The sequence below is a fragment of the Ranitomeya variabilis genome, chromosome 4 (genome assembly GCF_051348905.1).
Source record: "Ranitomeya variabilis isolate aRanVar5 chromosome 4, aRanVar5.hap1, whole genome shotgun sequence".
NCBI lineage: Eukaryota > Metazoa > Chordata > Amphibia > Anura > Dendrobatidae > Ranitomeya > Ranitomeya variabilis.
In genome coordinates, this window is record NC_135235.1 from 767,586,955 (window position 1) to 767,600,349 (window position 13,395).

At 47.8% G+C, this 13,395-nt stretch overlaps 1 protein-coding gene across 2 annotated transcripts in view; it reads left to right on the forward strand.

Annotated features, from left to right (window-relative positions):
- Positions 1-13,395, forward strand: part of LOC143766912 (uncharacterized) — a 164,053-nt gene that overhangs the window by 141,501 nt on the left and 9,157 nt on the right. For both annotated transcript variants that reach the window (XM_077254909.1, XM_077254910.1), the window contains exons 5-6: positions 79-176; positions 375-465. In XM_077254909.1, the coding sequence (XP_077111024.1) occupies positions 79-176; positions 375-465 (189 nt within the window). The remainder of the gene's footprint in view (positions 1-78; positions 177-374; positions 466-13,395) is intronic.

Sequence of the window (13,395 nt, forward strand, 5' to 3'; positions counted from 1 at the left end):
AGACAGGACTAAATACACACGGCCTATAATTATCTGTATGTAAAGAATGAATTCTCCCTCTGTATGTGTTTCCTTCAGATCTATCCAGTAAGAGGACAACACCAGAAAGATGTCCCCGTCCTCTTCTTCCACAGGACTGTAACCAAGAAGATCCCAATGCTCCTCAGGACCATCAGGTAGATGGAGAGAAGGTGTCAGGCGATCTCCCCTATGATGTGTAGACGCCGTTGAAGGTCTTGTGCTCAGTCTTGTTTTACCCACCAGTATTTTATGTTTTATACTTGCGTAATGAGAACGGTGGAGATGGCAGGATTAGAGCTGATCATAGATGTGACTTCTCCATCTGTCGGTGACTTTTATAATATTTGTTTCAGGGTGAAGATCTGACCCATATTAATGCTACAGAGACCTATGTGAGAGATCATGAGTGGTGTAAAGAGGAGATTCCTACATATGGCTACCCAGGTGAGTAGTTGGAGCGCCCCCACTGCCGCAGGGCCGAGGGGCACCCGGTACCAGGCCTCTGAGTCTCTGTTCTGGGGTTGTCACGGTGGCTAGACCCGGTCCATGGCCCTGCCTGCCAGGGGGATGTCCGGTGAAAGGGTGGTGAGTTTTGATGGTGGTGGTGTTGTGGTACGGTGCAGTAAATAACGAGGACACCAGGTTGCAGTCTCTTTACCTCTTTACTGAAGATCTCTGGGTCCTCAGTCCGGAATACGGTTAACCAGGCTGCGCAAGTCCGGCCGGTCCGATGGCACCTCCAGAATTCTCTTTGCAGGTGGAAATCTGTGCCTACCTGCTAGCGCTGTGTGTTGTGGTCCTCCCCTGCTGTGCTTACAGGATAGTCCCCACAACTGTTGTGTCTGTTTCTCGTGTTCCCTCACAACTCGATTAGATGATGTTCTGCTAATCCACCATCCCTCCCTGATGTTACGGTTGGGACGCACCCGTATGACGGGTAGGCTCGAAGCTCTTCCGGGACCCTAGAGTCGCCCCTCTCCACAGGTTGCCCCCTATGTCTTCGTAGGTGATTTAGGTGAGACAGCCCGCCTGTGACTGACTGTCGTGCCGTTGGTTTGAAGTATGGCCTGGAGCTCTATACTTCCTCGGCGTTCCGGCCGCCGGCTGTGCGCCTCAGTAGGATGTTGCCTCGGTCTTACAGCACGACTCCTACTGGTATTCTCCTTCTTGCTTTGATCTCGTTTCTCACTCAGTACAATATATCTCGCTTCTGATCCTTTCTTAGGGCACCGCCGCTATGCTGAGCAGGCACGGTCCCGTGATGTTCTTTCTCGTTGCCAGGCCTCTGTCAGGATCCCACCCCTGACAGGGACCCTTCTGGTCTCTCCCCGCAACACCCTCTGCCACAAGGTGTTGCCTGTTCGATTCCCAGTAGCTTTCTCTCTAACTTCCTGCCTGACCCCCAGTTTTACCAAAGTGTGAGGAGTGGCCTAATGAGTAGAACCCTTAGCTCCCCCTGGAGACCCGACTATGAAATGTATTGGTGTATGTGATACCTGGTCAGATGAACTCCTTCAGTGCCATCAGACGTACCATAGCTCCCCTTAGTGGCGGAGCCACAGTACTGCAATGACCAGGACTCTGGGGCGCTGCACTCCCCCCCCCCCCCGGTTAAATCCAGTACTCCTGGACTGGGAAGAAAACAACAATACAGGTTAGCAAAAAGACATACAATTTTGAAATGCAATAACTGTAAGCAAACTTGAACAGAGCTTCCCTTTATGGGAGGTGAGGACACTTGAACGTTTCAAAACATGGTTAAACATTATAAATTACAGGCTATAAATAACTTCTTACCCAACCGGGTATTCTACTTAGTGCAAACTTCTGAATAATAATTTAACATTGCCTTTAAGGACGTACAAGCTGAATCCACTAAAGACCTATTTATAAAAACATCATACTACTAAATAACTTGTCTGCATTCTCCTACTTTAAGTCTGCAGGACCGCCTGTCCTAACTGCTCCAGGCCTGCTGCCTCTCCTTTCTATACAGGACTGCCCCTTTCAGCCCGGGCCTACTGCCTTTTCAACTACTATACACAGTATAGAACATAACATTTATCTTTCAGTTTGAAATTACTGAGCCATTCCTATATGGCTCCTAGGAGGACTCACTAACTAACCCCGTACGGGTTCACCTTCTGTCCTCATTCTTCCATCAACATTATTAAACATTTCTGACAGTTAACTATTTTTTTTTTCTACATATAATTTCTACATGTAACCATTATTACTTTCTCTTTTTAAGACATTATTGCCATCTAACTGTCTTAAGGCAATACCATTCCTAAGTGCAACAAGTGAACATCCCCTTTAAGAGGGGACCAAGTCTCTATGAGGTAGCACATCTTCTCAAGCTACCAGTCCGTACTCAGCAAGGGCTCCGGTGCGGTATCTTCGCAAAGAGTCCTTCTTTAAGTAAAACCAGTAGAGAGCACCTTTAAGAAGGTGCAAACTATTTACAAGGAGTTTGTATCATGCATTGTTCATGATTCAGCAGTTCTTGATAACGTAGAAAAATAGAAAATAACCAAAAACAATAGGGATCCCGGGTCAACAAAGGGATCCCTTTAAAAGTTAACCCTGGACGGGTTTAGCAGCAACATAGCAGAAAACAAACAGTTTGAGGAACTATTTACATTTCCGTGGTATCGAGGTTTATCCTCATAGTAGGTTGTAAGACATCAGCCGAAAGTGGACACCTCCTGACTGCGCAGGCTTCGGCCCCTGGTCCACGGCTGATGCGGTGCCAGCGTCAATAGTTGGTCCTTCGGGCGCAGTCAGACCACCTGATGTCTGGATTTGAAGGCGGACTCTAGCCGCCAGCTCAGTTGCTGCAATAAGGCATACGGCGGCAATAGTAGTAAGGTCTGTCACGTCTGGTTCAATCATGGTTGAAGTAACAGGTGACGCTCCCTCAGGCTCACACCGGTGAACGTTCCGAGCGCACCATCCTTGTGCATTCCGATGACGGGTGTAGGTCACCTGATCCCCCTTTTGCAATAGGTCACCATCGCGGCTGCAGCAGGGAGTTTTCACGTTGTAACTAGTAACGAAGACGTCAGTTGGTAGCCCCGGTTCCTGAATGGAGCCCCATCCCCTCTTCAGGTGGAAGGCCAACACAGTTCCCTGCTTTACCACGTCCTTCCTACCACGCGCAAGAGGTGGTTGTTGTACTCTCGGTGGGTCAGTTAGTTCTGCCTCTTTTTGTCTTTTCCAATGTAGGATCAAGCATTGTTTGTATTGTTCCCAGGTAAGCACAGCAAGGGTGAAGCCTTCCTCCCGAGCTCCATCTGGCCCAATCCGGGGGGTCTCCCACTGGAGAATCACCCCGTCTGGGCCCACGTCTATGGGTTCTCCCATCCTGGTCGGCAGCGGTGGTACCAGCTTCCCCATTGCGTCGGGGGGTAACACCACTAGCTCTGCCGAGAGGAGGCGGCTTTTACTGGGGTGAGGAGCGGTCGCGGGATCGGGACCGGTCAGGAGAGCAGGGCCGGTCGGGGGAGCAGGGACGCTTTCCATACCTGCGTCTGATGTGATTCCACCGATGTCGATCCGTTCCATTAACGAGGACGCTGGAGTCGGCTGCAGCCCGGACCGCGGCTCCTCCTCGGCAGCCTCCGGATGCGGCTCCGCTCCCCATGGCTCCTCCTCTGCTGGTTCCGAGGTCGGGATAGGTAGGCTCAGCTCCTCTGCCAGCGGCTCCAAGGAGTTCAGATCCTTCCGTTGCGGTGGATGTGGGTCCGCCTCTGGTGGGTGAGGGCAATCCGGAATTGCTCCTTCCTCGTTCAGGCACTTGCTGTTCATCATCGCTGTCTGATAGTCGGTGGCAGTGCATGCACCTGGCTCCGCCATTTCTCCGGGGTCGAGCTTCTTCTTCACCCGATTCCCGCCGTTGCAAATCAAGGGGTGGTCCTCTGCTTTGAGGCAGGTCTTCGCTTTGCAGCAAGAGGCGCAGGGGGCGGTTGCCGCTTCTGGCGCCACTTTGGTAGTCTCCTCCCATGGCACGCCCTCCTTCTTCCTCTGCGCTCCCAGTGGCGCTGCAATGGCGGCGGTCCCTGGCGGGAACTTTTGGCAACACACAGTCCTTCCAATAAAGCACAGTCCAAGCACAGTTAATCACAGTTCCAAGGCACACATGACCCGACTTTCGGGCCCAAGTAGATCCTGTTCGTGACGCCAAAAATGGAGCGCCCCCACTGCCGCAGGGCCGAGGGGCACCCGGTACCAGGCCTCTGAGTCTCTGTTCTGGGGTTGTCACGGTGGCTAGACCCAGTCCGTGGCCCTGCCTGCCAGGGGGACGTCCGGTGAAAGGGTGGTGAGTTTTGATGGTGGTGGTGTTGTGGTGCGGTGCAGTAAATAATGAGGACACCAGGTTGCAGTCTCTTTACCTCTTTACTGAAGATCTCTGGGTCCTCAGTCCGGAATACGGTTAACCAGGCTGCGCAAGTCCGGCCGGTCCGATGGCACCTCCAGAATTCTCTTTGCAGGTGGAAATCTGTGCCTACCTGCTAGCGCTGTGTGTTGTGGTCCTCCCCTGCTGTGCTTACGGGATAGTCCCCACAACTGTTGTGTCTGTTTCTCGTGTTCCCTCACAACTCGATTAGATGATGTTCTGCTAATCCACCGTCCCTCCCTGATGTTACGGTTGGGACGCACCCGTATGACGGGTAGGCTCGGAGCTCTTCCGGGACCCTAGAGTCGCCCCTCTCCACAAGTTGCCCCCTATGTCTTCGTAGGTGATTTAGGTGAGACAGCCCGCCTGTGACTGACTGTCCTGCCGTTGGTTTGAAGTATGGCCTGGAGCTCTATACTTCCTCGGCGTTCCGGCCGCCGGCTGTGCGCCTCAGTAGGATGTTGCCTCGGTCTTACAGCACGACTCCTACTGGTATTCTCCTTCTTGCTTTGATCTCGTTTCTCACTCAGCACAATATATCTCGCTTCTGATCCTTTCTTAGGGCACCGCCGCTATGCTGAGCAGGCACGGTCCCGTGACGTTCTTTCTCGTTGCCAGGCCTCTGTCAGGATCCCACCCCTGACAGGGACCCTTCTGGTCTCTCCCCGCAACACCCTCTGCCACAAGGTGTTGCCTGTTCGATTCCCAGTAGCTTTCTCTCTAACTTCCTGCCTGACCCCCAGTTTTACCAAAGTGTGAGGAGTGGCCTAATGAATAGAACCCTTAGCTCCCCCTGGAGACCCGACTATGAAATGTATTGGTGTATGTGATACCTGGTCAGATGAACTCCTTCAGTGCCATCAGACGTACCATAGCTCCCCTTAGTGGCGGAGCCACAGTACTGCAACGACCAGGACTCTGGGGCGCTGCATAGTGACCACTAAATGCAGAGAGGTCACAGATTCTTCTCATCACCGGCTGTGGCTGCTTTATCGGTGGTGTAGTCCGGCTGTATTACCATGATCACCATTTTACCTCTACACCACAACATTCTCCTCCACCCAAAACTGTTCTATTGACTTTGGGCATTGAAAGCCATTTTCTATAGAACTTACCACCTGGTAGATCCACCTACCCCCTGGGTTTAGGAGACGCTGTTACCTGCCCAGATCTGTGAACTATAAAGCCAAATGACAGCGTACGTAGAATGTGCTGACAAGATAGAAAATCACCTGAAGAAAAATATTATAATGGAACTGTAAGAGAAAGCGGAGGGTAATGATGCTGTTGGCTTCCTAGAACCCTGAGATCTTATCGGATGAATCTCCCTTCTCTCCCTTCTGTGCTGCTGAATGTGATCATATGGTCCCTACAAGACCAGGTCCGGTCTTTCTGGCCAAACTTCACTTTTATGATGGACAACAGTAAATGTGCAGTGAGGCCAAGTGTGAATTTCTGGACAATAACAGAGTTTCCCTTTATCCGGACTTTTCAATTTGTATTAAAACCGACTAACTTCCAGGAGGATTGTGATAATCTACATAAACCCATCACACCGGTGCCATGATATATCTCTGAGCTGTGCGTGGCTGGCGGCTGTAATATACATTTATTCCCGCCTGCAGGAGATGTGTTGGCTCCAGCCCTGGTTTCATGGATTCACTCCACCTCATAAATTACATTGTTTTTGATCCTAAGAAATTCAGATTACTGCACAATCTCTCCTGAAATGGGGAGCAATATTATTTTCTCTAATCTTCTGGTCAGGATTCACAGTAGCTCCAATGGTCCACCATAAATGAATGCAACTCTGGTTTACTGCTGTGTAATCTGTATTTGTAGCTTTCAGTTAATGAGATTCTCGTGCTCTGGGGCTGGGCTTTATGTGGTGCTCTGGGCGGGGATGTGGGCGGGGCTTTATGTGGTGCTCTGGGGCGGGACTTTATGTGGTGCTCTGATGACATATTCATCTGTATTGGCTTATGAAAGGTCACTGATCCCTCACTGACCTGCTCCCTATTTTTAAACAATGCATATAATAGTGTTGATATTATTGTTGATAAAGCCTATAATATTGTGGCTATTGGGAGGCTTAGAAAAAAAATTACATCCAGCAAAATGTCACCAGCGGCGCCTGTCTAGTAGCATCTATCTCTTACTTATGGAAGCTACTGCGCAGGCGCCGCCATCACCGGTGACATTTTGCTGGATGTAATTTTTTTTCTAAGCCTCACAATAGCCGCAATATTATAGGCATTATCAACAATAATATAAATGCTATTATATGCATTATGTAAAAATGGGGGCAGGTCAGTGAGGGATCAGCGACCTGTCATAAGCCAATACAGATGAATATGTAATCAGAGCACCACATAAAGCCCGCCCACAGCCCCGCCCCAGAGCACCACAAAGCCCCGCCCACAGCCCCGCCCACAGAGTATGAGAATCTCATTAACTGAAAACTACAAATACAGATTAAACAACAACCACAAGACGGATTTCATCACCAGGTATCGGTGTAATCAGTATAACGGCACTGACCTGACAGTGTCTGTAGTCACTGAGCACAATCCTGCTGACTGGTTCCCTATAAGACATCTACACTCTGCACTATTATACACAGTTCTCTATAAATGTGTAATATTTCTTCTTGAAACTCATCTGACAGAAAATCTTGGAGCTTCCGATAGTTTAGATTGTGAAGTCCCCGAGCCCCGTGCTCTAATTACCCCAGAGAGGTTTCACCACTAGCTCCTCATTTATTACTGATGGAGACTGTTCAGTTTGAGCATTTCAGTAGATGTTATTGTCCATAGTCAGTTTCTGATTACAGTAGTGTCCAGAATCCTCTGATTTAACCTCTTCCCGCAGCCAGTTTTGTGTTCTTAATCAGGCCCCATTTTTACAATCTGACGTGGTCACTTTATGTGGTGATAACTTTGGAATTATTCACAAAGGATAATAGAAAACAAATGGATCTTACAAATTATTTTCCAACTTCTCACAATACCCTACATACGATTGTACACTACTCTCTGGGCACACGGCAGTGTTCAGAAGGGAAGGAGCGCCATTTAGCTGTTTGAATGCAGATCTAGCTGGAATAGTTTGCAGACACAATGTATTGGGAGAACTGTTCGTGGTCAACTGGCAGCTCAAAAGATCTCCACCATGAACATGCTTGGCACTATCTTCTTTGCTTTCCATTTCCCAAGGATTGCCTTGCTCATCGCCCTTTACCACCATTACATGGATCTGGACTTACACTGGGACCCCCTAGGCTTGGACCATGGTGTTACCTGCTATTCTGTGGTATTAGATGGCAAGAATAATAGTCAGGTAGCTGCTTCAGAACCAGAAGGAAAGAATACAGAATCAGAAGACACAAGTAGTCAGTAAACGGGCCACGGTCACAACAGGAAACAAATACACAAGCTGCAAGCTGAGCACAGAGGACTGAACCAGAGGAGAACAACGCTGTTTCTGGCAGATTCCGGCGATGTGCTTTGAGCTTTAGTAGGGTGTGGTACTTTCCAATTGGCTGAAGTAGGGAGCAGATTACTCCAGCTGGACAGCAGGAACAGATCCCAGATGAGATTGGACAGACCATATGTAGAAGCCCTAATATGACTAAATGGCAGAAAACCAGAAGAGACGAAATCCTCATAAAGTGATTCCATTTTATAATTTAATTCACTAAGGGTTATAATCTATACATATGTGGTCAAAATTGTTGGTACCCCTCATTTAATTTCAGAAAATCCCACAATGGTGACAGAAATAACTTGAAACATAACATGAAATAGGCCTGGACAGAAATGATGGTACCCCTGAAAACAATGTGATAAAAGGGACATGTTAAATCACGGTGTGTCCACTATCTAGCATCACAGGTGTCTACAATCTTGGAATCCATGAGTGGCCTGTATATAGGGCTACAGATACTCACTGTGCTGTTTGGTGACATGGTGTGTATGACACTCAACATGGACCAGAGGAAGCGAAGGAAAGAGTTGTCTCAGGAGATTAGAAAGAAAATTATAGGCAAACATGTTAAAGGTAAAAGTTATAAGACCATCTCCAAGCAGCTTGATGTTCCTGTGACTATACTAAGCTATAGTGTGAAGTAACCACCACTATTCATAAATCCTCAGGATCAAAATGTAAACTAACTAGGAGGAAAACTGTTGTGAATTCCGTTCTCGGGCTCCCTCCTGTGGTCATGAATGGTATCTTGGTGAGTTCTGTCCGTGGACTCCCTCTGGTGGCTTTGAGAGGAACTGCTGGTCTGGAGCTGGGCTCTCAGCTGCCTCGTTATTGCTATGATGGCTTTCCTATTTAACTCCACCTAGATCGTTACCTGATGCCAGCTGTCAATGTATCAGTACTGGTTCAGATCTCTCTTGGATCTCCTGATGACCTGTTTACTTCAGCAGAAGCTAAGTCCCTGCTAAGCTCCTTTGTTGTTCATTTGTGTGCTGAATATATTTCTTAGTACCTTCTAAGTCCTGTCCAGCTGGTTATCATGATACTGTCCTGCTAGCTGGAAGCTCTGGGTTGCAGTGTGGCACCACCGCACCGTGAGTCGGTGCAGGGGTCATTTTGCTCACTCTGCGTGGTCTTTTTGTAGATTTTTGTGCTGACCGCAAAGATCCCTTTATCTATACTCTGTCTATTTAGTAAGTCTGGCCTCCTTTGCTGAAACCTGTTTCATTCCTGTGTTTGTACCTTCCTCTTAACTCACAGTTAATATATGTGGGGGGCTGCCTTTTCCTTTGGGGAATTTCTCTGAGGCAAGGTGAGGCTTTGTTTCTCTTTAGGGGTAGTTACCTCTCAGGCTGTGAAGAGTCGTCTAGGCAGAGTAGGCACGATCCACGGCTAATTCTAGTGTGTGTGATAATAGGATTAGGGTTGCGGTCAGCAGAGCTCCCACTTCCCAGAGCTCGTCCTATTTTTGCAGTTTTGACTATCAGGTCATTCCAGGTGCTCCTAACCACCAGGTCCATAACAGAAAACCCTATGTATAAAACTTAACCTTTAATAAATAACACATAAAATAAACAACTCAGCCGACGCAAACCAAAAAATTGCTCATGTGAAACAGTGCTCAAACAATAAAAATCGGTTGGATCTCACCAATGGTAGTAGAGCAGAATGCCTCTTCGATAATGGTAAACGTATGGTCACCATGAAAGACCTCCCAGTGTCCTTAATCAGAGGTCCGTCGTCCACATGTAGGAAAAGGGGGTAGGTGTGGGGTATTTGCTGACTTCCCTGTAAACCCCGTTCAAGCTCCTCTCCTCACAAAGACAGGCCCCAAGTGATCCCTAACTATGGACTCCACCAAATCATGGACAGTAATGAATTCTCCCAACGCGTTTCATATCCAGTAGCGGACACTCATCAGGGGAGCGGATATGCCAGTGGAAGCTGGCCAATAGTCCAAGAGATATACGATAAACAGTCCTTTTAGGAAACGTCCTTTTAGAAGATTGGGACCCGCAGTGGCTAGGTACCCATACTGCCGTTTGTGTTAATGGCGGCAATCCTTACCCCCGCTCAGTAAATGTGAGCTTAAATGGCCTGTAAATTTTAGGCCCGCCCAAACAGCTGTGAGCAAAGTTACCCCCCGCACACACCCATCAAAGATACCATACATGGGAGGGGGCTGTAAATAATTATACTCACGGGTGACGCCGATAGTAAGGACGCCTACCCCACATATATGTGGATGGCTTGCGCTCCAGACGCTGGAACGCTTCCCGACCGGAAGTACCGTCGCCATATTGCGTGTGTCACTTCCGGTAGGGAATGGGGTCATAAGGCCACTTCTGTAAATGGCTTGCGCTCCACGCAGTGGGACGCTGGCCGGCCGGAAGTGCGGCCGCCATATTATGGATGTCATTCCGCCCTTCCATGTGCTCCATACAATGTGGTGTTTGCCAACCACAAGTCAGGCCGCCATGTTGTGGGTGTGCATTCTGAATCACATAATATGCATATTCCTGTAACGCCCCCTCTATGCGCTCCAGTACTTAGCCGCATTTTACAGGGGAAGACTACATTAAAAAGCCAGGTACCATGTATTACATAGGTGACATTAGTGTCCCATAGCAACAGATGTATCCGACCACCACGACACATGCTAATTATACAGGTACAGTAAGGTATTGAACCATGAAGTGATACAGATTCCAGCAGATTCTAAAATAGATAGAGCGCGTAATAGCACAAAACAGACGGAGTGCCTTCATGCTGATAATACATTAAAGTCCAACAGTAGGACCTACACAGTATGCATATTTGATTCATATAATGGCAGAATTAGCCACTATGGGCACGCCCACATGTATTCCCTGACACAGAAAATATAGAGGGAAATATGGAAGGGGGAAGTGGAATGGAAAACAGGGGGGGGGGGGGGGGGAACAACCACAACACAAACATTGAAAGAGGCATCTTAAAAACAAGGCTGAGTTGAGCTATTGACAAGTAATTGTCCCTATGCTCTCATTATTTCGACAACCCAAATGGGTTAATGGAGTCAGAAAATGGGGCAATATACCAGAAGAGAGACAGGTGAGTCTCTCCTGAATGTCACGATCGACTTAAAATACTTTGTTTCCTTTGACGGTCCCTTGCTATTTCGGTCCAAACCCGCCGAAGAAGCTGATACCAATATGCGTGACAAATCATTATGTGTGGGAGAGTATCCCACAAGGGATAGATTAACGAGGTGGGAGAGAAAAGGTCCATGTCCCGTGGACAATGGCGGGGAAGAGAAAAGGGGGGACATGGAATTCATTATGGTCACAAAAAACATGCATAGTTCGACTGGTCATTTAGGCCCCGGGGGTGACACGGGTCCAGGATAAAAATCCATTTTGCCTCTCTGTAGGAGTAGCCTATCCAGGTCCCCCCCCTGGGAGGCGTGTTGACTTTGTCTATTCCCATAAAACGTATCACCTTCGTGTCCCCCCCATGTATGTCATTGACATGTCGGGCAATGGGGGTGTCCCTTTTGTTCCGTATGTCACCCACATGTTCTAATATCCATTTTCAAAACTCCCTAATTGTCTTCCCGACATAGGTAGCCCCACATGTACATATGGCCCTGTAGATGATGCCCCTCGTTTTGCAGTTAAAAAATTCCCTTAATGGGAACATTTCCTGCGTGTTCTCATTGAAAAATTCTTTCCTCCTTGGATAAATGCACATGCAGTGCATGTGCCACATTTAAAACACCCCACAGGTTTTTTGGGGAGCCAAGTCTCTTTTCTGGGAGAGCTGAAATGGCTATGCACCAATCTGTCACCCAAGGTTCTGCATCTATGGTAGGTGATCAGTGGTTCCTCCCCCACCGCATCCCTGAGATTCTCATCCATTTTTAGAATTCCCCAATGGCGTCTGAGAATTTTCTTCACAGAGGGTGCGCCATTGTTATAGGTGCAAATCAATCTGACCTTCTTATCCATCTCTCCCTCCCTGGTGGATGGCATAAGGAGAGATACCCGGCACTGTTTGTTAGCAAATTGAAATGCTCTCCTTAGAACCCAGTCCGGATACCCCTTACTTTGAAATCTCTGTCCGAGGTCATCCGCCTTTCTTTTAAAGTCCCCCTGACTGGAGCAATTTCTTCTAAGTCTCAGGTACTGCCCCTTCGGAATGCCCTTCCTCAGGGAATACGGATGCTGGCTGTCCCACCTAAGCAAAGAGTTGGTTGCTGTGGGTTTTCTGTAGATGGTGGTTTGTAGGCTCCCCCCATCCTCAGACCTCATAATCAGGACATCTAGAAAAGGTAGTTCCACCTCTTGTATATCGGAGGTGAACTTTAAACCAACCTCATTATGGTTCAATGAGGAGATAAATCTTCCAAAAGCTTCCTTTGTGCCCCTCCACAATATAAAGATGTTGTCTATATATCTGACCCAGAGGTCGATGGAAGCTAGGAACTCCTCATTGGTCTCTGAGAAGGTCTGTGACTACAGTTGCACATATTTATTCAGAAATGTAAGATCCATGGAACTGTAACCAACCTCCCTGGACGTGGCCACAGGAGTAAATTGATGACAAATCAAAGAGATAGATAATACAAATGGTAACAAAAGAGCCCAGAAAAACATCTAAACAGATTAAAGGTGAACTTCATGCTCAAGGAACATCATTGTCAGATTGCGCCAACCGTCGTTGTATGAGCCAAAGTGGACTTCATGGGAGGCAATCAAGGAGGACAACATTGTTTTAAAAAAAAAAAATCATAAAAAAGCCTGACTGGAATTTGCCAAACTACATGTTGACAAGCCACATAACTTCTGGGAGAATGTCCTATGGACAGATGAGACAAAAATGGAACTTTTTGGCAAGGCACATCAGCTCTATGTTCACAGAGGGAAAAATGAAGCATATCAAGAAAAGAACACTCTCCCTACTGTGAAACATGGAGGAGGCTCTGTTTTGTTCTGGGGCTGTTTTGCTGCATCTGGCGCAGGGTGTCTAGAATCTGTGCAGGGTACAATGAAATCTCAAGACTATCAAGGGATTCTAGAGAGAAATGTGCTGCCTAGTGTCAGAAAGCTTGGTCTCAGCCTCAGTTCATGGGTCTTACAACAGGATAATGACCCAAAGCAAACAGCTAATATCACCCAAGAATGGCTAAGACGAAAACATTGGACTATTCTGAAGTGGCCTTCTTTGAGCCCTGATATAAATTTTGTTGAGCATCTTTGGAAAGAGCTGAAACATGCCGCCTGGAAAAGGCAACCGCCAAACACGAGACAACTGGAGCAGTTTGCTCTTGAGTAGCGGGCCAAAATACCTGTCGAGAGGTGCAGAAGTCTCATTGACAGTTACAGGAATCATTTGATTGCTGTGATTGCCTCAAAAGGTTGTGCAGCAAAATACTAACCCTTTGCGCCAGAGCCTGTTTTTGCCTTCGTGACCGAGCCAATTTTTTTCAATTCTGACCAGTGTCACTT